This window comes from Mus caroli, chromosome 3 (genome assembly GCF_900094665.2).
Source record: "Mus caroli chromosome 3, CAROLI_EIJ_v1.1, whole genome shotgun sequence".
In the NCBI taxonomy this organism is placed as follows: Eukaryota; Metazoa; Chordata; class Mammalia; order Rodentia; family Muridae; genus Mus; species Mus caroli.
Genome location: NC_034572.1, coordinates 52,614,160 through 52,641,288, shown reverse-complemented (window position 1 = coordinate 52,641,288; position 27,129 = coordinate 52,614,160). Strand labels below are relative to the sequence as shown.

The 27,129-nt window shown below is 40.9% G+C and overlaps 3 protein-coding genes across 5 annotated transcripts in view; 2 read left to right on the top strand and 1 right to left on the bottom strand.

Moving 5' to 3' along the window:
* Window positions 1–4,839, top strand: part of P2ry12 (purinergic receptor P2Y12) — a 45,562-nt gene extending 40,723 nt beyond the window's left edge. Inside the window, exons 2-4 of one of the 3 annotated variants that reach the window (XM_021157449.2) lie at window positions 836–900; window positions 1,019–1,184; window positions 2,935–4,839. In XM_021157449.2, the coding sequence (XP_021013108.1) occupies window positions 2,939–3,982 (1,044 nt within the window). In that variant the 5' untranslated portion in view covers window positions 836–900; window positions 1,019–1,184; window positions 2,935–2,938 and the 3' untranslated portion in view covers window positions 3,983–4,839. The other 2 variants (XM_029474963.1, XM_029474962.1) reach the window with 2 other exon arrangements.
* The window catches only part of Med12l (mediator complex subunit 12L), a 313,727-nt gene that overhangs the window by 88,092 nt on the left and 198,506 nt on the right, over window positions 1–27,129 (bottom strand). The window lies entirely within an intron of this gene.
* On the top strand, window positions 11,496–14,486 carry P2ry13 (purinergic receptor P2Y13). Its single transcript, XM_021157452.1, has 2 exons — window positions 11,496–11,556; window positions 12,023–14,486. The coding sequence occupies exon 2, from the start codon at window positions 12,026–12,028 to the stop codon at window positions 13,037–13,039; it is 1,014 nt and encodes a 337-aa protein (XP_021013111.1). The 5' UTR covers window positions 11,496–11,556; window positions 12,023–12,025; the 3' UTR covers window positions 13,040–14,486.

The following is a 27,129-nucleotide window of genomic DNA, read 5'->3' as shown; positions in this document are numbered from 1 at the left end:
ATGTGGTTTTATAGCTAACGGCCATTTCAGTTGGAAATACTGTGCTTGTGCAAATGCATGGGCCTTTTCTCCATCGCGGGAGCCAGAAATAGTTACACAAATATAAAGCAGTAACAAACAAACTTACCCTACAATTTCACTCCAAAGTGTATCTTGCCTTTTTCGTTTAAAAGTTAAAAACTGCATATAATAGTTACCAAGGCGAATAATTCAATATTATCTTTAACGGTAAACTCAATTCATAAAGAAACACTGTCTGTTACCTAAGTTCTGTTCACGGAAACCATGAAGGCCGCTTCACACAATCAGCCTGGCGCTGTACACAACTGTTTTTTTCCCTAATGTAATTTGGGGAACTAATAATTTATAATGGGATGATGGTGTTGTTTTACCCACAAAGATGATAATCAAACCCAGATTGCAAATAATGAAATTATGAACTAGGATAAAACGAGAAGCAGAAGGCTTACCCTCCCCCAAGGGAGCACATATTTTGAGATGATACAATTACTTGTCAGACAGTGACACATCGTCCACTTTGAACATAGTATGCTTTCAGGTGAACAGTCATCTGCGAAAGCGAGCCTGCAACCTTCTCCGGGAACACATTTAGAAGACGTCCTCTCAACTTGGATTTATCATTTATGGAAAATAACCAAACCAACCAACCAACCAAACAAACAAACAAACAAAACCCCTCTACTTTAATGATACTATTTCAAGTTTTAGGAAAAAAATTTAAAAAAAAACAAAACAAAAACAAAAACCCACAATATCTTAAATTGCTTTTTAAAAGACAACTTCTCAGCCACCTTCGCCTCGATGTTTTCTACAGAATAAAAGGAGAAGTCCTAAAAACAGACAGACTGGAGTCTGCAGAGCTCTGAATATTCACAGAAGGTAATCTTCTACTGGGGGCTGTTTTCCTCGCCTCTCCGCAGACAGACACGGAGTCTGCACTGCTCTGAGCCTGCATGGAAGGTGTGCTTTCTTCCCTTCTCCCTTTCTCTTTCTCTAGAACACTCAAGGCCGCCTTGCTGAAGTCTCTGCAGAGTCTCTATCACAGAGGGCTTTGGGAACTTATCCAAGTCTCTGAGAGGAAAGCAACAGATGCCAGTCTGCAAGTTCCACTAACTAGTATTCCCGGAGACACTCATATCCTTCAGATTCAGCAGAATAACCAGGTAATGTTGTTATATTAGCATTTAACAGAAATCTACTTATATTCTGAAAAAATATGTTATATATATATATATATATATACACATATATATATACACTCAAGTTTGTTCTTGAAATTGAAAGCCTTATATAGCAATTAATAAAACCAGAAGCATATGTTTGGAATGGCACTAAGTTAATTAAACTAAGATATAAATCTCAGTGGTGTGGGAGACTAAGTTCTTCAATGAAAATATGTTAAGCATGGAGAAATAGTGATGCTTTGGCCCTAAAATGAGAATTAATAATAGATGAAAGGAATGGAAACTCCCAATGTCAAGAACGTTGTTAAATGATTTGCCTACTCTACACAATGAGCATTCTTAAGGTAGAGTGGTCAGAACTATCCAGGAAATGAGTAATTAAAAGGAACTAACTATCACAAAGAGGGTTGAACTCAGTGGTGAACTCAGTCACTCTGAGGTGTTGGATGAGGGGCTGAGGACTGAGCTCATACTTCTGGTCTTATTCTTAACTGTATCGTTTTTCAGTAATTAAAGGATCCCATTGACATTAGAGGGGAGTATGTGCTATCTTCAGTTATCACGTTAAATTTCCCATGAGAGTTTTGTGGGGTTTTCAAACTGTATATTTGAATATGAGGAATCCCATTTTATGAGAAATCATTTTATTTATTTGATGGAAATTTGAAAAGTTTTTAAATTTCATCTTAAATTTCAAGTTAGATACAAGACAGCCAAGTCAACTGCTCCTATTCCTTCCACTGTCTGTTGTGTGATAATCTAGGATATCAGATAAGGATCCGATTCTGCTATTTTATTTTAGCTACCATTAAATATGCCAGGAATGATGCTCTGGCTGCCTTGAGAAATATCAAGTAATGATCACAGATACAGAAGCTATTGCCTGAATCATCATTATCATTATTACCATTTTAGGATTCACTCTGAATGATATTCAAAAAATATATACAAACTTCAAATATAATGAATGAGCCGAAAATGAGAAATGCATGGGCTAAAAGCACTCTAAATCATGAATCTCTGTGAGGCTAATATTTTATTGCATGGCCGAACACAGGCAGAGATATTTCTCAATGCATCGGAAAATTTTTTTGGATTATTATTTTCTACAATTTACTATTTAATATATGAATTCATTTCCCAGAAGTGATTTTATACCAATCTCTTTGAAATTCTCCATTTATTATTCCAACTCATAATTAATCACTCCTCTATTGAATTCATCAATGATACTAAAGAGTGAAACCAGGAATATGGGCAGAGAAGGAAAGGCAGCTGTAAACAGACACAAAAGGCTACTTGGCCATGCAAAAGAAGATGCAGGGGAAATAGACAAAGCATCCCTAGAGCGCCTGTCATTAGGCTTTTCTACATTAACACAGGGGGGCTGACACCAGACACAGTGTTGTAAAATACAACCTTCAACCAAAACAAGCACAAGGCTCTCATGACATCTCACAACATACCACCTCATTTTAAATTGCTAGAGATGGTATACTTGTGTAGATGAGATATTCAGGGATTCCGTTGTCTATTCACCCCTACTAACTGCCACAGTAAAGATAAAAAAAAAAAAAAAAACTCAAGTTTTAAGCAACACTGTAATTCTAAAATTTATGTATGAAGATAACAACCAAACCAATGACCTGTGATCACCCTCCTCTCTCTCTCTCTCTCTCTCTCTCTCTCTCTCTCTCTCTCTCTCTCTCTCTCTCTCTCTCTACTACAGGACCATGGACGTGCCTGGTATCAACACCACCTCAGCCAATACCACCTTCTCCCCTGGGACCAGCACCCTGTGCATCAGAGACTACAAGATCACCCAGGTTCTCTTCCCATTGCTCTACACCATCCTGTTCTTTGCTGGGCTCATCACGAACAGCTTGGCAATGAGGATTTTCTTTCAGATCCGCAGTAAATCCAACTTCATCATTTTTCTTAAGAACACGGTCATCTCTGATCTACTAATGATTCTAACTTTTCCATTTAAAATTCTTAGTGATGCTAAACTGGGAGCCGGGCCTCTGAGAACCTTGGTGTGCCAAGTTACTTCAGTCACGTTTTATTTTACAATGTATATCAGTATATCGTTCCTGGGGTTGATAACCATTGACCGCTACCTGAAGACCACCAGGCCATTTAAAACGTCCAGCCCCAGCAATCTCTTGGGTGCAAAGATTCTTTCTGTTGTCATCTGGGCCTTCATGTTCTTAATTTCACTGCCTAACATGATTCTCACCAACAGGAGGCCAAGAGATAAGGACGTAACGAAATGTTCTTTCTTAAAGTCAGAGTTTGGTCTAGTCTGGCACGAAATAGTCAATTACATCTGCCAAGTCATTTTCTGGATTAATTTTTTAATTGTCATCGTTTGCTATAGCCTCATTACCAAAGAACTCTATCGGTCTTATGTCAGAACAAGGGGTTCAGCCAAAGTTCCCAAGAAAAAGGTAAATGTCAAGGTTTTTATCATCATTGCTGTATTCTTTATTTGCTTTGTTCCCTTCCATTTTGCACGGATTCCCTACACCCTGAGCCAAACTCGGGCTGTCTTTGACTGCAGTGCTGAGAACACTCTGTTCTATGTGAAGGAGAGCACCCTATGGCTGACGTCACTGAACGCCTGCCTCGATCCATTCATCTACTTTTTTCTTTGCAAGTCTTTCAGAAATTCCTTGACAAGCATGCTGAGGTGCTCAAACTCTACATCAACATCTGGAGCAAACAAGAAGAAAGGACAGGAAGGTGGCGAACCAAGCGAGGAGACCCCAATGTAGAACATTACCCAAGGGGCTGCTTCAGTCTTTAATATCCAGACTGCTCCAAGGAAATCACCACACAAATATATTAACATTCACTAAAAAGAAGCTGAGTTAATGACTCTTTAAATAATCAATAAAGTAAGAAAATAATTTTTAACTACTTTTTCTGTACATATATGGGAAAAATCTTAGTCTGCAGGTGTATTTTAAAATGAAGTGTATCCCATTGCTATACTGCAGGCAAACCACACACACACACAAAATCATTTATCTGATTTCTACAAAATTAGCAACATGAAGTGTAATAATCATTGTCATTTTAAAATAAATTACCAATAATAATATTATTTTTATAATAAGTGAGAAATTATGTATGATCTGATACATCAAACACAGTAATTACCAACTTCCCATTTATAACAAGGATAACAACCAAACCAAAGGAACTTAAATCAAATGAAATGACAATGGATAAGGCCTGAATTATTATAAACGAACATTAGGATGGTAGAGGTTTAAAAGGCAAATCTTACCATAAAGAACAGACATGATGAATAAAATGATTAACTTAACAAAAGTACACATTCATAACATTCTAATATTAAAAATATTTACTCCTTCCTTAACACTAGAGACAGCAATTTTACTAAGGGTCTGAGTTTACCAGGTACAGTGCCATTATCGGTATTTATCTGCTAACTAGCTTTGAAAATGCCTGCTGCTTGAATGAACAGAACACTTCTTAATAAGAAAACCTAAGTAACTATAATTACCAAATTACACATCACATCTACCAATAAGAAAAAGATTGAACTACTTGAGATTACCTGCTTGTAATCATGTGTATAATATTAAAATGCATTTATTCTGTATCATTTTGTTGGAATTTCTTCATTCAAAACTATTAGATACAGTGGTTCAACCTTCTTTGCCTCTATTAAACAGTAAATGTATTTAAGAACTATGGCCAGGACAGCTTTATTATATATTATTTATATAGTTTCTTCAGGAAAGTCATGTCCCGTTTATAAGTCCTCATGTGATGATAAAAGAGTGACACATGTAGTCAGAATTCATGTTTCATAGGTGGTATTTTTATTTTATTTTCATTAGTTATCAACACAGAACTGATGTATGCTTACTGGGTATGGTGTGATACATCATTTTATGCATATAAGCAATAAGACCAAACTAGGGTCATATTTGATAGCTTTGATATAAACAAAATATCCAGTGTGTGGAAGTTCAAATCATTAGTTTCAAATATGAATGCTCCTTAGAGGATATTTTCTGACAGAAGATGGCCTAAATACTAGTATCTAAATATCATGTACAAGAAATGTAAAGGGTAGATTATAGCATAGATAAGTTAGTTGAACAATAATGTTTTCCAAACCCAGCACAGGTAATTGATTCCCATTTTGGGACAAAGCTAAGGATATGTAACTCTTAGTGTGACATGTACTGCACAGGAGCTACACTTCCTTTGTTGCACTCCCACAGTGAGAACAAGATGTTGGAGATGCATGGAGACTGTCAAACATGGGAATGTGCAGACTAGGGACACGGATCAAAGAGACAGTTCTTGCCTAACAATGCATAGGACCCAGGTTCCATCTCCAACACTGCAATACAAAAAGGGGACTATTCTATGATCCAGAGTACAGAACACACAGCTGGGGTCAGATCTGCCATAGAACTTGCATGTAAAACTAGACACACAGTTTTGATTTTCTAAGAGTACCAGAGTGTGGGCAACAGAAGACAATCTAGCGATAAACCATCTCTACCAAACTATAATCTGCATATGAAATAATTGTGAGCATCCCTCAAACTGCCCAGGTATAGAATGAGAAGTGTAACCCAGACCTAGAAAGACAAACATGGTATGTACTTATTTATAAATGAATATTAGTCATAAAGTACAGGATATCCATGCTACAATGCACAGACACAAAGAAACTAAATAACAAGGAGGGCTCAAGGGAGACTAATGAAGCTCAGAGAAGAGAAAATAGAATAGATATCATGGGTGGATGGGGGAGCTAGATAGGGGTAGAGGTGGGGAACAGGAAGGATCAGGTTGGGAGAGGATGAAGTGACAACGGGAATGGGGGGCATGTCTGGGACAAACTAGAAACATAGGGTGATAGAAACTCCCAGAAATCTATGAGGGTGACCCTAGCTAAGACTCCTAGCAATGGGGCATATAGAGCCTGACCCAGCCATCTCCTGTAACCAGGCAAGACTTCCAATGAAGGAATGAGAATACCAACCCAGACACAAAACCTTCATCCTACAATTTGCCCTGTCTACAGGATGTGTAGGGGTAAAGATGGAACAGAAACTGAGGGAGTGTCCAAACAATGACTGGCGCAGCTTGAGACCCATGTCACAAGATGGGCCAGCCCCTGACACTGCTAATGATTTTCTGCTATACTTCAAGACAGGATTCTAGCATAACCATCATCAGAGAAGCTTCACCCACAACCGATGCAGAGGTTCACAGACAAATACATTAGGCGGAGCTTGCAGAATTCTGCGGAAGAGGAGGTAAAGGATTGTAGGAGCCAAGGAGGTCACAGATACTACAAGAAAACCTACAAAATCAACTCACTTGGGCCCATAGGTCACACAAAGATTGACCTGGCAAGCAAGGAGCCTGCATGGGACTAGCCTAGCCCCTCTGTACATATATTACAGTTGTGTAGCTTGGTCTTCAAGTGTGACTCCTAACAGCAGGAACAGAGGCTGTCTCTGACATCTATTGCCTGCCTTTGGGACCCTTTCTTTCTACTGGGCTGCCTCATCTAGCATCAATAGGAGAAGATGCTGGTAGTCTTATTGCAACTTGATAAGCCAGGGTTGGCTGACATCCATGGAGGACTCCCCTTTTCTGAAGGGAAAGGGAGAAGTGACTTGGGATAGGGGATGACTAGGAGGAGAGGAGGGAAGGAAAACCAGGGTTGGGATGTAAAGTAAATAAATAATTTAATTAAAAAAATTTTCTCCAACTTTAGGGGGAAATTTCCAATGTCTACAGTAAGGCTTCCCAAGAACACAGCCTCGCTGTGCAGACAGAATATCTAAGACTTCCATGACACAGCAATAGGGCTGGCAAGGAAGCCTATTTAGCCAGAATCACTTAAAACCATAAAGCCCTTTAAAAAAATAAAAACCTGCCAACCCTGGGTTTACTACTCTGGCAACAGAAATAAAACATCAGAGACAGACCCGCTCACCACACCTGCAGCCAATTCATAGTTTGTGAGCAATGGCCATGTGGGATTAGTGTCACGAGTGGGAACTGAAGATATGGATACACAACTGTAATCATAAGCACCAAGAAATAGATGGACTTAACAAAACGAGAAGAACATTAGAAGGCGATTTCCAGAAGGAAAGTAAGTGGATAATATGAAAGTAAAAGGAATTATGTCCATACATTATAAATCTATACTTACATGGCACAGTGTATTTTACTTATAATTTTCAAATTGACTTAAAATATTTTAATAAGGATTAAAGAACTCTATCTTCAATGGGATTATAAATTGATACACTCCTTATAGAAACCTTTTTGAAAATATCATATAACATTTGATACCTAACACTTGATCAAGCTATTCTTACAAATATGTTAAAACAAACATACAAGAGAACCTGAATACATATGTTGAGCAGTAACAACTCAAAAAGTCAAACAAATTAAATGTCCATCGGTAACAGCTTAACCAAAATATGGAAAAGTTATGTTTATGATTATGATCAGTGTCTATGTATTAACATAGACTAAGACAAAAATTAAAATAGACTAAAATAAGCATGAACACTTACACACTAGTATAAATATAGATGACTTCTTGCTATCGATACACTGGTGTTTAGAGTTTTCAAATAGTTGTTTTGTGTGTGTGTGTGTGTGTGTGTGTGTGTGTGTGTGTGTGTGTGTTTGTGTGTGTGTATGTGTGCGTGTCCCCATGTGAGTGTGGGCCTGTGTACACTATCACACACATATAGGTGTCAAAGGACAACCTCAGGTGTCAGACATCATTTGTCATTTTGTTTGAGATAGAGTCTCCTTTTTACTGCTGCTTATACCAGACCAACCGCTCTGCATGCTTCTAGGGAATTCTGTTTCCATATCCCCAACCTCACAATATGAATGACAGAATTACATATACACAGTACTGTGTCTACTTTTATATGGGTTCAGGAGATCTAAGTTTATTCTTCCATGCTTGTGTGGCAACTGCTTTACCTACTGAGTCATCTCCTATGTATTTCATTTTTAAAACATATGCTTTCCTTTTATGACAAAATCCTTGTAACTAAATATTAAGCATTTCAAGTATTGCTGTGAATTTATTGCCTGTTTCTGAAGAGATTTTTCTAATACTGATTTTCACTTCAGGACATCTGCTGGTAAACTACATAGTGTATTTAACTCATTATCACTTTTGGTTACTCTAATTGGAAAGTTTTTAAAAATTCACATGCTCTAAGGAAAGTACCTCAGAGGACTTCCGAGTAAATGAGAGGTCTCTCCTAGGAATATGTGAGTTCCCACTTCAACTTACATCCTTAATGAAAATGAAAGCAAACACTTCAACGTTTCTGATGTTATTATATGATACATGTTAACTACATCACCAGAAGTCCCTTTGCTCTTTGCCTTGATCCAGCTCAGCAATCCTGGAGGTCTAGCAAAGGAAGTAGGTGTAGGCAACTTCCATTACAGACCAGTTTGCCCCATCTGACCATACTGGTTGGACAATTTACAAATCTAACCTTAGACCTGAGTGTGTACCAGACAGAACTGAATGTCTGTTCAGCTTCTTTTTCCTGTATCAATCATTGACTCTTGGCATAAGGACTTCAGAATGAAGTGAACCACTCCAGCTGCTCTCTCAGGAGTGTGGTGTGGTGGGACAAGGCAGGCTCTGAGTGCAAATTCTAGGGCAGTGGTGAGTTAGTGTTGGGCCTATTAACACTATTTTGGGGAAGTGCTTAATTTCCTCATTTTGATTTTCACGTCTAAAATAAGACTGGACTATGTTGCTATTGTAAGGACTGTGATAACATAGTTACCTATAATACCATAGCTATTTTGATTTTATTACTTTGAGTCTATTTCCTTAGTGCATATTAGAATTCCAATCTTTAATTTATTCCAGTCTTTAAATTATTCGGCAGGCTCCTAAACACTGAAACTTTTCAATGCATGTTTTTGTTTTTTAGTTCTTCCTTCCCGGCCTTCGTGAACTAATAAGCCCACAGTATTCCTATTTTCTTTTTCATTGACTGAGGAAGCTCGCATGACATCGTCCATGACAGGCCTCACTGTGAGCATATGACGGATGTTCTTTTACCCCTAACGATATGAAAAGGACACTGTTGTGTATTTCATCTTAAAAAGAGGGCAAGTATTTCCCAGTGAGTATAAATAACTTCCCAAAGGAGGGGGACAAAAAGCGACAGGTGGACAAGCCCTTGGAGCTTCGGCTTGCAGCTTTGAGATGGCACTTCCACGCAGCCCTAGGGAGCAGCGTGCTGACAGGCCCTTCCAAGAGGAACAGGCTTCCCAACAAATATCAGCAGTACTGGGAGAAGCTACGGAACTTACCAAGGGGAGCACTCTGAAGCTCTTATTTAAAAAGTGTGTAGTTATGAAGATGGCTCAGCTAGAGAAGACCAACCATGACCATGCAGAGCTCAATCCATGGGACCCACATGTTGGAAAGATATAACTAACTCACTGAAGGAAAATACACACACACACTCTCACAAACTCACAATAAATATGTATTTCACAACCAAAAGAATGTACCTTTGTGACCCTAGAAATGTCCATTCCTAATCAGTTCCTCTTTTCAAAGTTTCCCACATTTGGCATTTTGAAATTTGACCAAAATGTGATTTCTACTTCTCATATTATGAAATTATCCTGTATAGAATTTCCCTTGTTTAAAGTAAAAATTTCCAGACCTTCAATGTTATATTGGATTGGGGGCTATTGAGAAATTTAAAATTGACTGTGTTTATTGTTAAAATTAACAATAAACCTACTTTAAAAGATTGATTTTGCTAGGTTTTTATCCTCTTATAAAGCAAAATGATATATATTTAAGTTAAGGGGCATTACATCAGTAAATCCTAACATATTTTAGCCAAAAAGAAAATTTTTACAATGTGCCATTTATTCCCTAGAGTTAACCAAAGTTCCCTGGAAGCACAGTACACTTCATTTTAAAATGTTCAAATGTGGAATCAACGTACTCCAAATTCTCAACCAAGTAATATAGGAATTTCTAGTTAGGCAAACCCTGAAGATGGTCCATCTCTACAGTAAGCGTGGCAAGAACGGTGAAGTGAAACTTGCCATAGAGAACCACACATCCTCCGTAGGAGCATCTAATTTCCTCTTTCCCTTCATCTGTCGGGCAGGGAAGCACACTGTCACACATTGTAACTTTCTGCACTCTCCCTGAGATTTAAAATGAAACACTGTACCAATCTGAGGCCAGCACTGATTCAAAAATTCTCTTAAGCCTCAAGAATGTAGGTGGTTTCCCAAAAGGGCTTCCTAAAAGTGCCACACTGTAGCTCCACTCAAACTGGGCAATTCAAGGAACCCAAACAATGAGCGGCTGGGCTGGCATGTTTAGCCTTCCCTGATGTGCCCTGTGTCAGGCCATCGGTCCCCCTCCCCCACACTCCTATGAAGTAGATGATGATGTCAAACTTGCTACATGAGAGAATGAGGTATATAGCTCTTAAAACATTTGTTTAAACATAATACCGAATAATGCATAGGTCCAGGAATAATAGCTACCACTTCTTGGGAACTGTAACACATAATCTGCCACAGATCTGGGGACCAAAAGACTAACAGCAATGTCTGAAGAAACGAAACAAAGCAAAACAAACAAACAACAACAACAACAACAAAAGCCTAGCCTTAGACACACAAACTTCTTGCAAGCCCAGGCTGTAAGGGTACAGAAGATGATTTGATTTTCAAATCAAGTCTTATCCTCCTACTTGATTGTAATTTCATACTATTTTCTTCATCATTTTAACTCCTATTATTACTACATATGAGGTATCCAATAAGGTCGCTGAATGTGAATAATAAAAAGTAAAACATTGGGGCTAGAGAAATAGTTCAACGGTCAAAGGCATTTTCCTGGCACCCACTCCAGGCGGCTCACAGTCACCTTGGACCCCAGCTCCAGGGAATCCAACACTTCTGGCCTCTGAGGGCACCTAAATGCATATGCGCCCTTATACATATTATTTAATATAATGAAATAGACCACGTTAAGAATATGGCGTGGTGACGTGCCTGCAGAGCCGGTGACAGCACTGGATTCAATACTCAGGACACGCAACCAATAACTACTGGCAAATGCTCCAAAGGTCTAAAGACAAAGAGGTTCTAGAAAATGTGGGCATTACAGAAGCCCACAGGGGAAATGAGGAAGGAAAGGCAGTATAAGAAAGCAGAACCTTTACTTCACAAGCTATTCGTGGGTTGAGCTAGTAACTGCCACAACTCATACAGCTGAGTGTCTTCCAAAACAAAGGTCAGTTTAATTTTTCTTATGAATTTGCTTGCTATAAAAGGTAGAAGGTGGTTAAATTTTTTAGAAATCTAAATATAACATTCTGTAATCACGAGCTGCAAGCACAGGGTACTTCATAACGCATGACACACTGCCCTGTACTCTTACATCTTAAATTGGGTTCTGTCACTGCCGTGTAGTGATTGGTGCTTGCTATTTGGACTTCACGAGGGTAGACATTAACAGGACTTTATAAAACAAAACTAAACTGAACAAAAACCAAACAAACAACAACAGCAACAAAACTAAGCTATGTGCTCAAAAAAAAAAGCTCTAGCCAAAGAATCAAATCCGCTGAATGAGTTAAATCGTAAGTTTGTTTTTACAAGAAGTAGTTATTGGCCAACTCAGGAGGACCCTTTGTTACCTTCCTTTGTATGCCTGCTTATGTGTAATCTTTCTCTATGTGCATGTTTATGTGTAATAGCCGATGCTCGGGACAGTCAACACCACTGGGATGCAGGGCTTCAACAAGTCTGAGCGGTGTCCCAGGGACACTCGGATGACGCAGCTGCTGTTCCCAGTGCTCTATACTGTGGTCTTCCTGGCAGGCATCCTGCTGAACACCATGGCCCTCTGGGTGTTCGTCCACATCCCCAGCAATTCCACCTTTATTGTCTACCTCAAGAACACTCTGGTGGCAGACTTGATAATGGCACTCATGCTGCCTTTCAAAATCCTTTCCGACTCACACCTTGCGCCCTGGCAGCTCCGAGGATTTGTGTGCACGCTCTCCTCCGTGGTCTTCTATGAGACGATGTATGTAGGTATCATGATGCTGGGCCTCATCGCTTTCGACAGGTTCCTCAAGATCATCGTACCGTTCAGGAAAACCTTTGTGAAAAAAACGGCTTTCGCAAAAACAGTCTCCATCTCTGTCTGGTCCCTGATGTTCTTCATCTCCCTGCCAAACATGATCTTGAACAAGGAGGCAACGCCATCATCCGTGAAGAAGTGTGCATCTTTAAAGAGTCCCCTTGGGCTGTGGTGGCATCAGGTGGTCAGTCACACCTGCCAGTTCATTTTCTGGGCTGTGTTTATTCTGATGCTTCTGTTTTATGCGGTGATTACCAAAAAGGTATACAACTCCTATAGGAAGTTTAGGAGTAAAGACAGCAGGCACAAGCGGCTGGAGGGGAAGGTATTTATCGTCATGGCTGTCTTCTTTGTCTGCTTTGCCCCACTGCATTTTGTCAGAATACCATACACTTACAGTCAAACCACCAATAAGACTGACTGTAGGTTAGAAAACCAGCTGTTTATTGCTAAAGAAGCAACTCTCTTTCTGGCAACAACTAACATTTGTATGGACCCCTTAATATACATAATTTTATGCAAGAAGTTCACACAAAAGGTGCCCTGTGTGAGATGGGGAAAGGCAAGAACAGCAGGGTCAAGCGAAGACCACCGCAGTAGTCAGACAGACAACATCACCCTAGCCTGACCACTGTGTCCCACAGGTTAATTTCACACATGGCCTCACGTCTATTTATGGATGGGATTTCAAAAGATCGTTTATGTGGAGACCTCATTTAAGCATTACAGGAAAAAAGAGGGGAAAAAAAAGTTCCCTACATTTTATTATCCTAGTGTATGGGAAAACATTACGCCCATTTTAACCACATAGATGTATTTATAAGCAGGATACATTAAGAGAACATGTAATACGGCAAATGGCCACTAGATGTCACCTTTTCGAGTGCATTCATGTACTATGGAAAAGGTTAATGGGAAACAGGTTTGCCTGAAAAACCTTCCTTCTAGTTACCACCCCGAGATCTCTCACACACATAATTCCTAAAACACCAGGCTGGCTTTTACAGCCTTCAGAATGCTGACACTTGTGGACAGAAACCAACCAACTTGCATATCCAGTGCCTGTGTGGAACGGCTAAGGTGGGGGCTCAAAGAGATGCAGTCTGAGGAACCAAAGTGGGTTGGTCAAAATAACCCCAGGAATCTCAAAAGATTTCCACTTTACAAGTGCAAAGGGCTGCTCCTACATCTAAACAGAGCACTAGAAGAGAGGCACCTGCGACAGGCAAAGCCAGTTCACAGCCATGTGCAATCTGAGAGAGGGGAGGTGTTTAGTCAGCAAAACCTTCCTGGGCAACAGCATCTGCACCCTGTTGGAAAATAATTATTTCCCTCACTGTTTATCTATAAATTAGGTTCCTTGCTACGCACTGTCTTATATTAACTGCTTTCATTCTTAACCACATTTCCCAAAAACAGGGTTCGTAAAAAGACAGCTAAATCATACATTTTTACAAAAGGAATGGGGTAAGGATATCCTAGACGGGATGCTGTACACTATCTTTAGTGCATGTAAGCAAGGGAATGGTTGGCCTGGCATTAGTAATATTCATGCGGGACGATTTTTCAAAGCCTGATTCATTTTATTTGTGCCTATCTACTTCCCTGGATCTCTTTATGGGCTTAAGAAAATTAAAATATGTGGCTGGTGATGCTGGCTTTTCTGGAGAACATGACGACTCCTCCCCTAACCGCGCCTGTAATATGAAATCCTGGCTTCTCTCTTTCCATAGCCTCAGAAGCCACAGAGCCAAGACAACTTCCTTGTCTTCCTGGAATCACTTGCTAATCTTGACCTTTACAAACTCCATTTAATATGGCACATTTTGTCTGCACTGCACTGTACATAGAACCTTCCATCTGACCCACTTTGTAAGTTCCTATCAATTAATGACACCCAAAGTTGCTGTCCCTTACTCCAGGTAACCTTACCTGCCCAACCTCCTCCAATTCCTCCAGCCCAATCACTTCCTCATCTGTGTGACATCATTCCTCATCTACTTATCGAATTGATTTAGGATAATTTGCTAAATATGCACTGTGCAATTAATAAATTTTGCTAAAACAAATCAAAAGGGGCCCTTTTTCTTGACAAGCTGACACTATTTGTTCTGGTTGTCCTGGAACTCACAAAGAGCCACCTGCCCCTGCCTTCCAAGTAGAGTGCTGGGACTAAATGAATGCATCAAAATACCTAGCCCAACTGGGTCTTATTTTAATGCACTATAAAAGGAAAAGGAAAGCAGCCAGCTCCTATTGATTTACCATTAACAGAGTAGGCTTCCAGGGCAGGTAGTGGGGCTTAGTGGTAGGACCTGTGCCCAGCATGTACAAGATCCTAGACTTGATCAGCACCCAGATGAAAAAGAAAAATTTTTAAAATGGAAGCTTAAGCTCTTGAACTCTGTATAGTATAGTTGCTTTCCTATCATGTGCGTGCTAGAGCTGAGGAGAAATGCTGCCCACCTGGGCTAGGAAAGAGCACAAATGAAACAAGGAGACCAAACACTGGAGTTTTAAGGCTACTGACACAATGCTTTAGTTATCCAGTAACTGGGTAAGTCAAACCTGTAACTGCAGCATATTACAAATCCCAAAGCTGTCCTTTAGATGAATTCTAGGTCTCTTAAATAAAACAATGAAATCATTTGTATTATTACACATATCACTAAACCTATATACCGTTACAGAGCACATGACACAGTCACAGGAAAGCCCTAATACTGTGTTACACATAACTGTATCTGAGCCACATTATTAAATAGTAATCCATACATGGTAGTATAGCTTATATAGCTTACCTTTGATGACAATTTCAATTGCCTCTACATAAATTTACAACTAATATATACACTTTTGTTTGTTTGTTTGTTTTTGGAGACAGGGTTTCTCTGTATAGCCCTGGCTGTCCTGGAACTCACTCTGTAGACCAGGCTGGCCTCAAACTCAGAAATCTGCCTGCCTCTGCCTCCCGGGTTCTGGGATTAAAGGCATGTGCCATCACTGCCTGGCAAATATATACACTTTTAAGAACGGTATTTCCAGACATAACTTCAATCTGTGATTCATAAGTTCAAACACTTCATTCCATTATAATACCATAGTCAGAAGTGGATTGCCTAGTCTGCTGTGGTGCACTCTTATGTAATCCCAACACATCAGTGTCTATGTGGGGATCACCAGTCACTCCCAGCTTTTCCAGGCGGCAAAAGCAGAGGGTGTGCTCTGTACAGCAGAGTTGCCAGGAACCTAGAGAAGAGGTGCATTAGACCTACCTTAACGTTACATTCCCTAGGGGAACCTCTAAGCTCTCAAGGCAGATTCAAAACTGTAGAATATTTACAGAATGGCCTGATATGTCACTTGGCCATAAACAAGGAACAAAGAATGAAAAGAAGGAAGCGCTGGCCCTTCAGACGCTTAGTCTGCTCTGGGACAGAGCACAGCAATGTATAATTCTGTCATCCTCAGCTTCCCCACAGGCCTGTGCTTAAATCTGTATTAGACCCTTTCTCAATAAAACCCCTGAAACTCCATTTTAAAAAATAGCACTCTGATGCGGTATATGAGCTGAAATCACAGCAAAATTGTGGGCTTTTATCAAAAGCTAAGATATAATTATTTGCACTGGATAATTAGGGTGAGGCCTCCAAACATCTTCTATGAGGGGAAAAGATGGGAGTATAATTACCACACAGGGAAACACTGTAGAGAAACCACAGGAAGTTACTCTACCACGGGAACAGGAGAGGGGCGGAGATGCAATGATGATTCTCAGCTCGGTGACATGGACAAGATGCCAGTGACAAAGAGGAGCCCCTCAGGTCCGCTCCCACAAAGTTTAACAGGAGAAACCACCCAGAACAGGACAGCCCAGGCTATGCAGTGTCTGCTGTCTAAGAAAGGAGTGAGTTTACAAGGCTCTAGCCCTAGTTACTACAGAAGTTACAAAGCATTTGAAGGGCCTAGGAACAAACCTGAACATTCTGAACTTCATTTAGAGGCCCAATATGCATCATAAAAGTAAAGGATGCATTGCTAGAAATTGCTAGGTGCTTTAGTAGTCACCAGAATCAGCTGAGAAGACCCTAAAACACAGACGGCTGGACACAGCCCAGCAAGGCTTAGTGCAAGCTTTCAGGAGACACTGGGGCCGTGAGTTTGACCTGCACATTAGGATCATGCCCCTAAATGTCTGTGAAGGCCCGTACTTCCCATTGAAACTGACTGGCAATCCAGCTCTCATGGGACACATATAATCCTACTTTCTAAATATAGGATGCTGAGGCAGGAGGATGAAGTTGAGGCCAGCCTGGTCTACAGAGAGAGTTACAAAGTTCAGGCCACCCTGAGCTACATAAAAACACTGACTTGCTGCCCAGCCCTCTTAGAAATGAGTATCTAAGGTTAGATAAATCAACCAGAGACAAAGCAACATTGTTAGTAAGAGAGCAGGGCAGATACAAGGCAGTGGCAGGTAAAGGACTTGGTGACCTGGGAAGACGAGGCCTCTCAAGGGGCATCCGCTGTTTAATAGCAAATGTTGACACTGCAGGCAATTCAGACTGCTCACTGGAAGCAACAGCCGGAGTAAAACCAGGAGTACTGAAAACAAGTGTATTACGTCATACTTCTTACTAACCAGGCAGGCAGACAAAGCTGTCAACAAATTCCATCACTTAGCAGTCCTAGGACGCTTATAAAGCGTTCTCATTACTTTCCTTTTAAGAGATGAAGCTGAGAAACTGAAAGACTAGGTCACCTGCACGGAGTCACGGAGCTCAGCATGGCTGAGGACCCTAAGCTAGGCTCTAGCTTTTAACCCTACCTTAAATGACAACAGTCTCAAGAGAAAGCACAACTTCAGTTCTGTAATCTCTGCCTTGTATGTCTTATCACTCCCATCGCTACTCTCACAATCCCTGCCTCTTCCAAATTAACATCATCATGTGTGGGCTACAGGCAGCCCAGGAAGTGCTAGCTGATAAGCCCAGACCTATAAGTTAACGAGGGCCTCCTGTTCCAGGACCTTCCCACCCTACTCCCATGCCCAAATGCCTGTGGTGTGCCAGCACTCTGCTGCTGGACACTTTAAAAGGATCACTGTTCGTGTGTGTGTGTGTGTGTGTGTGTGTCTAAATGTGTGTTTGTACATGTGTGGGCACACATGAACATGCATGTAGAGGCTTGAGTTTACCACAGAGCATCTTCCTTGATTACTTTCCACGTTACATATTAGGGCAGGGTCTTTGCTGACCCTAGAGCATATCGATCAAGGTACTCCAGCTAGCCAACTCCTGTGCTCTGGGACTACAGGTCACCCTGCTTACCCAGTTTTTATGTGGGTTCTGGAGCTACAAATGCCTGCTTTACCAGGAGCCATTCCCCTGCCCTCGCCTCCCCTGTCACCACATTGTTGAAGCAGATCCTATGCGTTTGCCTGCTGGTAAAGGGAAATATGAAAGTCAAAGTGCAGAGAAGACAGGTACTGTGCCATTGGTGTGTGGCTCCCTGATGGCAAACATGGATACAGCTCCTCTTGACACCTAGGCAAGCAGCCTCAAGACCAGAACCTGCACTGCTCTGCACAAACAGCAGGAGGGCAAACAGAATTCCAAGGAGGCTGACATCAACCCCACTGGTGAATGGTGAGGAAGAGGCCACTGGAGAGGAAAAGGGGAGAAGTCTTTATGTAAATGATTTTTATCACCCTTGCAAGAAGAGAGGTCAATCCCAGCACCCTGGTCTACCCTGGGCTAGCTGGGTGTCTCACCAGATGAGTCCCTGAGGGAAATAAAAGCCCCAAATTGGATTCACATACTCACTACGCCAGTCATCCTGTACATGCTCGGCTCAAGGCTGATCTCTAAGGCTGCACCCAGGTATGGAATGCAAACCACAAGGAGTGGGAGGAGGTGCTACGTGAGGCATGGTTATCAAACCACAGAGGTTTGAAAAGGGCTGGAGGTTTGAAAAGAGTAATTTCAAAGCGAGGAATTAAAGAAGGGCTCATGAGAGATGAGCGTTTGAACTAGAATTTGAAGGCAAACAAAACACTGAGAGGAGAGTGCTGTGCGGCACACCAGATAACCACAGACTCCAGGAGGGGACACAAGCACACAGTTGCAGCCCACAACCTGTCAGCACACAAAGTGAGCAGAAAGAAGCTCAGGACCCAACCTCAGAGCATGTTACAGGCACCTGGACTTCTCTAATGAGCCTCCGAGGCTTCTGAGATGCAGAACCACATGGTATGGACTGTGTTTCTGGAAAAAAACAAAACAAAACAAAAAAACCTTGTGCATCTTGAAGACTCTCAATTTAACTGAAAGAGACCAACACTAGAAGGTCATCTTTCTTCTGTGCAGGCCTGAGCAGGAAGGAGACAGATCCCTGACAATTAGATCAGGGAAGGGCCAAGGAAGATAAAAGACAATGTTAGCTTTTTCCTCGCCCTCCTAAGCTGAAACAAAGTCATGGTGAGCTTTTCCTCCAGCCAACAGGGCCCTACGAGAAGCTGACCAATCCAGGCTGGTTAGATACTTCCAAAGCCAGTGCTATCACTACTGCTTCTATTTACATTTGTCCACGTTGATCAATCCAAAGTTAGGGGAAGGAGTCCATCCTGGGCCACCCCAACCACTTAAAACCTCTGCCCTTTAAGGAAGAATAGATTTTTAGCCCCTAGGTCTCCTCTCTGCTTTGCTGTGAGTGCAGACGTGTGTGTGAGTGTGTGTGTGTGTGTGTGTGTGTGTGTGTGTGTGTGTGTGCATGTGTGTTTGTGTTTCATTTTTAATAAAGTTTGTTACCCGTTGCTGTCTGTTGTGTCTAAGCTTTTTCCTGCCTTCTAATTCAATTTAGTTGTTAGACAAAGCAAACCCCATTCAGCCCCCTACATGGTAGCACATGGACTGGAGGTGTTTTCAAGGGGATAAGTTGTGAGTTCAGAACCCAAGGTCACTTGGGGAATCCTATGTACAGTATGTTTGTGATTAATATGCAAAGCATGTTCTCAAGGAGTTCACTGTAAGTACAGCCATCCTCCACCAAGGTAAGAGGCAACTGTTGTAGAGGCCCTTAAATGGGATGAAGTACTGAGTCGTGAAGAAAGGCAAATTGCTTATTTGGGGGGGTCTCAAACTCAGTTGTCATTGAGGAATTAAGTCAAGAAGCCAAGACATAAAAGGCAAAATGTGGACAAAGGTTCTGAAGACAGGGCCTGACTAATCCAGCCAAGAGTTTTTCTGAGATGGGAAGAGAGACTAAGAATCAATTAACCTAATGTTGCACAGATCAAACAGGAGAAGAGGAACAGAGGATGAATTGGGGTTGGGGTGTGGAAAGTCCAAATTACTGGAAGACATTAAAGAAGGAAGTGACAGTCACCCAAATCATACTGTCTGTCTGTGGAGGTCAAGGTAAGTAAACAGAGCTGGTGTGGTGGTGCTCCAGTTTGTGAATGGGAAGTGAGGACAGACAAGTTAACTATTATCATCCTAGAAGGGATAAATCCATTTAAAAGATGCAGAGTGACTATGGTCCACAAGAAATAACATTCAGAGCACTAATGAAATGGATAGATTTAGCCCTGTAATTGCGTTGTCTGCCCATCTGGCTTAAGCTTTCCTCGTTGGCTATTACACTACTGAGAATGAATCTCAAGACATAGAACTTCCCCAGAAGTACACTGATGGGAAGTACAGCTGAAGCCTTGACTACATCAAGAGGAGAAACTTGTCTCGAAGAGAATGATATTCAAATTGTCAAAGACCTTGCAAGAGAGAGTCATCTTACAGAACAGACCCACCTTGCCAGATAAGACTCACCCTGCAGGAGAGACTGGGAGCAGAGGCAAGCAGGGAACCACACCTTGCCAGATTACGTAGTAAATGTTTTTCTTGCTTCTATTTAGACTCTACTCTCATGTCAAGAATCCAGGAGAAATCCTGGAGACAGACTTGAAAGGGTCAATGGATCTCTCTGCCCCTCTTCCAAATGTGACCACAATGAACAAATCTCCCTTTTCTGCTTTTCACTATTAATTTGACTCCTTTAATTAGATTACTGGGGACAGGCAGAAAATCCTGGTTTGCTGGGGCACAGGCTATGAGCCCTAAGTCTAGCAACAGAACTAGCCTAGTTACATGATAGTTAGGCCACCATTAAAGGCACCTATGTGATGATTACCTGAATCCTGACTGCTTTGCCCCATTCTCAGAAGGATCTGCAGAAAAAGAGGTTGAGCAAGGGAAGCTAGGGAGGAAAGAGAAAGGGAAGTGTCAGAACATAGACAAAAAAAACAGGACAGAAGTTAAAACAGTAAACGAGAAATAAAGGAGGAAGACCGCAGTAAGAACATGAAAGAGACAGAAACCCAAGTTTAAGACTTAAAGTACATATGTAATTCTGCTTTGAATATCTTCATATCTTTTTTTATGTTGAAATGCCTGTAAAGAAAGAAACAAAGAGTATTCCAAGATTCCCTGGTTCACCACTAAAGACGAACTGGAGCTTACTAAAGGCAACTAAAACGCTAAGGGGATGGCATAACTTCTGTGTGGAGGATCTTCACCTTTTAACCATCTCACATCCCCAAGCATAAAGACATACCTGCCTTCCCTGTTTATTTCAGCTATCGCCCCTAGGCCTTCCACCAAGAAAAATGGAAGAGCAACCAAATTCTAAACAACATGATAACTCTCATGTACACATTCTCTCGCTCCAGTTACAGGCATCTTCATGCTCAGGAAGACATTGAGGCTAAAGGCCTTGCCCAAGTACAAATGCTGTGAAACAGACACTTGGATCCACACTGGAGTTGACCTGATCCCAGTTACCAGTTTTGTCACAGCCCAATATTAAAGCAAGACACACAGCCAGGAGATAGACAGGATGCCAAACCTAAAAGAGTTACAAGGGAAGGACAAGAGCAGACTTGGCTATCTCCAGACTCCATCTCCAAAGCTTCTGTCCCCTTTAATCAACCACTATGAAGGATGTTCCCATACCAAAAAAGGTTGGGGCTTTTTGAAGACCTAATACATACAAGTCATTTCAAGTGACAGATTAAACATAGTAATTTAGGCATAGGGACCCAAAGATACCAATCTGGCCTAAGGGATATTAAAGGGTTTGTAATTATTACATACGGCACAAATGCACAGCTCCTAGACATGAACTGCAGAATAACCTTCTATGCAGAAACAAGCAGTAAGATTGTCTGAGGCTTTCACTACAATCTGTGCTCCAAGTTCTGATTATATGGGAAAGACATGGATATTTGGTACACATCAATTAGCTGTGTGTGGCAAGTCAGGCCTGTAGTCCCAGCACTTGAAAGACTGAGGCAGGCAGGCAGAATTGCCTTAAATTCAAGGGCCAGACTAGGGCACACAGAAAGACTCTACCTAAAAAACAAATGAACAAACCCAAAGGGACCAAGACCAGTCACCTGAAGCTGAGCTCACTTTCTTGCTTGTGGTCTTTGTTAGTGTACTAGTCTTCAAAGGACTATGGGTCAGTATGTTTACATGCACTTTACATGAGAGGGAACTGCACATACTGGAAATTACGGTGATAAAGGAAAGGAGCCTGTCTAAACCACTGTGTCTTCTAACATACAACGGGGAGCACTTTGCCAGGTTGACACCGAGGAACAAAATGGAGGCATGGAGGAATGAAACCAGGTACGGCACAAGCAACATGCTTGGCGCCTCACACCGAGAGAGTTATGGGGGAACAAAGAGCTCACGGGAGAGAGCAGAGAATCTCATCAACAGTGATTCCGTCTTCTCTCCTTGAGTGTCTCTGTGTCTCTTTAAGAATTTATCATGGAAAAAAGCAAACCAAATATCTGTGATTAAACCAGGATCAATCATCATTTTGTAGACATTAAAACACACATCATTCAAAATCCAAAAGAAAAGGTCAATTTACTCCTATTGATATTTTTTATTTAGTGATCTCTAAGCGACCCCTTTGCTCAAGAGCCACAGGATGGATCCAGCTAAACAGAAGGTGCCAATTTTCCTACTCAAAGAAGATTAAAGACAAAGTAAAAGCGAAGAGATTAAAGAGTAAGAGTCAAAAAACAAAAACAGAAAATAACACATGTAAAGTGCAATAGCTGATTAGATTCCACAAAAAATATTAAGATAATACTCAGTATTAAACAATGCAGATAGCATTTCCAAATGCCATTTTAGTACTGTAACCAATGATAATGCAATGATTTTTTAAAAGAATATCATTAGGCCAGCTAGATGGCTCAGTGAGTAAAAGTGCTCATTGCCAGAGCTGAAGACATGAACTTGACCCCTAGAACTCACATGGTGGATACAGAGAATTCACTCTGGCAAGGTGTCCTCTGACCTGCACACCTATGCCATGGCATACAAGATATACAGAAAAATAAATTAACCTAAAATAATCTCTTTGCACTGATAAGTGGATATTAGCCCAAAAGTTCGGAATATCCAAGATACAATTCACAGGAGAAGGAAGACCAAAGTATGGATGCTTCAGTGATTCTTAGAAGGGGGAACAAAATACTCACAGGAGGAAATATGGAGACAAGATGTGGAACAGAGATTGAAGGAAAGACCATCAAGAGACTGCCCCACCTGGGGATTCATCCCATATACAGTTACCAAACCCAGATGCTACCGTGGATGCCTGATATGGCTGTCTCCTGAAAGGCTCTGTCAGAGCCTGACAAATACAGAGGTGGATGCTTGCAGCCAACCACTGGACTGAGTGTGGGGGTCCCTGATAAAGGAGTTGGAGAAGGGAATAAAGGAGCTGAATGGTTTGCAGCCCCATGGAAGGAGCAACAATGTCAACTGGCCAGATCTCCTGGAGCTCAGGGAGCCTGAGGGTGTTCAATGCCCCAGTGTAGGGGAATGCCAGGGTTGAGAGATAGTAGTGGGTGGGTGGTTGGAGGAGCATCCTCATAGAGGCAGGAGGAGGGAGGATAGGATAGGGGATTTCTGGAGGGGAGACCTGGAAAGGGGATAACATTTGAAATGTAAATAAATAAAGAAAATATCCAATAAAAGGAAAAAAATGTTATCTTTGGGGAAATACATGCACAAACTTCCAAAGGTATTAAGTTTGCTACAAAGACTACAACTTTAAATCATCACCCCCAATAATGTATGCAATGATTTGTGCACATGTGTGTAATCTCTATGTAGAAGTGTTTTAGCAACTTGGAAATTTAGATGAAATACAGTAAAACTATTCTTTCAACTTGCATAACTCACTTTACATACTTAAATGTAAATTTAGGAGGTCTGAGGAGCTAGCCGTCAGCAAAGTGCTTACCCTCAGAGTGCACATCCCTCAGAGTTTACATCTCCAGCATCTACACAAAAGGGTGTGTGCTGGGGACTCAGAGACAGCAGGATCTCTGGGGCTTGCTGACTCTAGCATCACTGAAAGACCCTGCCTCAAAAAGTAAGGTGGCAGATAGCCAATGGTGAGTTAAGGTCACAGGCACATAAGCCACGCATAGCCACAATGTTAGAAGCCATTAAAGTCACTACCAATGTTAAAATATTGTGTGTGCTCATGTGTGTATGTTTGGGGGGGGGGGTACAAATGAGATGACTCAGCAAGTAAAGTCACTTTTCTTCACTAAACCTGATGACATGAGGTTTTATCACTGGGACCCACAACTTAAAAGGACAGAAATGACACCCACAGTTTCTTCTCTGACCTTTATATCACCACCTAAAAATTAAAGAAATACAATTTTGAAAGATGTTTTTAATGTTCTAGTTTTAAATTAGTCATGTGTACCCATGCACAGATGAGAGCCTGCGCGCGCGCACACACACACACACACACACACACACACACACATACACACACACAGGCATTCAACCCTACCTACCTACTTACCTATATTAAAAATGAATTTGTTAAAAGAGCTCCCCAGCACGTTATTGAAGTAGTAGGATAATTATTGCTATAATTTCTCCTGGGGCTTTAGGAAACATAAGGCTTGTTATAAAATTAAGTAGAGAAAAACCCCTAAAAACTAAAAACCAGGTTTATCATGCCATGAACAGTAAGAAAGGTAGCTAGCTGCTCTTTCCATCAAAGCCCATTTGATTCATTCGGGTCTGAGCATGTATGATTTCCTTTTCTGAATGTTAGGAAAGACTAGCTTTAACAGGTCCTAACTTGAGAGTAGAGCATACAACATTTTTAAGACTAATGTAATGCATAAAGACTATCTCATGTTAACCTTTGCATTACTGGGCTTCATTTCCATCACCAGCCAAACGAGTGTGGAAATACTGTCTCTGAACAGGCAGTCGACTGATATTCTGGGGAAGGAGGCCTATTCTCCCCCAAGCCCACAGTAAGATGGAACACAGCCTGTTCCTCCTGCACAGTCGGCATACAGACACATGCTTCAGTACTCATGTCAAATTCCAAGGTCCCTGTGCGAAAGGACATATTGTTAATGAACTTGAGGTCACAGTCTGTATCCCAAGAAGCCAAGTTCAGCAACCTATTCTTGAGAAGCCAAATAAGACAACCTAGTTAATGGGGGGGGGGTGCAAAAACAGAAAAAAAGAGGTGTGTGAATGTAGTTTATGTTTGAATGTGTGAGTATATATATATACATATATATATGAGTGTGTATGTTTGAGTGTGTGAGAGTGTGTATATGTGAGTGTCTATGTGTATGTTTGAGAGTGTGTGAATGTTTGAGTGTGTGAGAGTATATGCATATATGAGTGTGTGTTTGAGTGTGTGAGTGTTTGTGTATATGTCTATGTATATGTTTGAGTATGTGAGAGAAAGTGTGTGTGTGTGTGTGTGTGTGTGTATGTGTGACTTGTTGGTCCAAATAACCCAAGTAGTAAATGTTATTAATTTGGGGAAGGCAACAGAACTTGTTAATCTTGTAACAGAAGCCTACCAAATACATGTCCAATATATGGTTTAGTATGATTTCAAACAGAACTGGAAAAGTGGGGTAAAGAACCCTCACAGCCATAGAGACTGTCACTGCCTACACTTACGAGGTGGCTCCGGGACATGAGACCTCTTTGTACTGAAGCTTTTAAGAGTCAGCAGTTATCTGCCATTCTGGTAATAAGATTTCAAACCATGAACAGATCATTATTTATCATTTACAGATCATGCTGCAAGAGTTTATTTTAAAGACGAACCAGTGTCTCCAAACAAGGTCTGCTTGCCGCAAAACCTCCCCTAGCACAAAATGCAGGGAACTGGCTTCAAATTCCATAGGTAACATCCAGAGAGAAATACAGTTTGCAGAGGCTCAAGGCTAAGTGAAGCTTTGCTTGTAAATCTGGAAACTTATGTAAGACTAACCCATCATTAAATTGGCTAATTTATTCAGAGGCTTTTCCTAAGACTAGCTTCTACTCACTGTACCATTCCACCTTAAACAGAAGGAAAATATCAACCTGTGCTCCTGTTTGTTTGTTTGTTTTGTATTATCTTATTTTTAAACATCAACCTGTGCTCCTCTATGTTTTACTTTGTTTTGTTTTTGAGAAGTAGGTAAGCAATACAAATTTGGTAATTTGCCACATTATTTTCCTATAAAACACAGAAGGAAGACCTATTAAAACATATATGGTATACATAATTCAAATGCAGGTTTAAATCTATGACAGACTTACCAACTTAAAAAATATCTCTCCCTGATATTTTTATGTCTCTTCATCCATGATAATAGGTTTTTAATTAATTTGGTTAATTCTTCTCATAAAACTGTATCACATTTATTTATTTTGGACCTATCTAGGGACAGGGACGTATATGTCATAGTGCATACACATATAGCAGATGATGTGCGAGAGTCAGTTCTCTCCTGCTATAAGGGTACTGACGCTCAAACTCAGGTCGTCATCAGCTTGGTGGTCAGCCCAAGGAGCTTTCTTTCTCCTCATCACTCAGCAAAATATTTATTAATTGGTTTAAATACTACATGTAAAGCAAATTAAAGGCTGACTGATGTCATTGTTCCTATTTATTTATTTGTTTTTGTTTTGCTGCTGTTACTGCTGCTGCTGTTGTTTAGGACAGGGTCTTTCTACATTGCCCTGACTGTTTAGGAACTCGTTGTACAGACCAGGCTGGCTGAAAGGCACAGAGACTCACCTGCCTCTGTCTCCCAAGTACTGGGACTAAAGGAGTGTACCACCATGACTGGCTAGCATTGAAGTTTTTATCTGGAAGTATTGGAATTATTCACAGTTAAATTTTATTTTGATAACATAAATTTGTCATTGTTTTTAAAAAAAGACATAAGCCTAATAAGATGGCGAATCCTTGTAATCCTAACACACAGGAGAATCATGAGTTCAGTGCCAAGCTGATCTTCGTAGAAACTTCAAGGTCCAGTGTAACAAATGGACATCCTATCTTAAAAATAAACCACTAACAAAAATATACAAAACAAATTTAAAATGTACTTACTGTTTTTCTATTTTTATATTTTGTACACAGCATTTCACCATATATCCCTGGCTGGTCTAGAATTCACAATGTAGTCCAGGCTGGCTTCAAACTCGAGATACATCTACCTCTGCCTCCAGAATGCTGTGAGAAAAAGCCTGCGCCATCACACCCAGTGTACAAAGAGTGGTTTTATGGAATTATCTTTTGTGAGGGAAAGCCATTCAAGACAGTCAGTGTACCTCTCCTCTAAGATTAACTGAAAATATT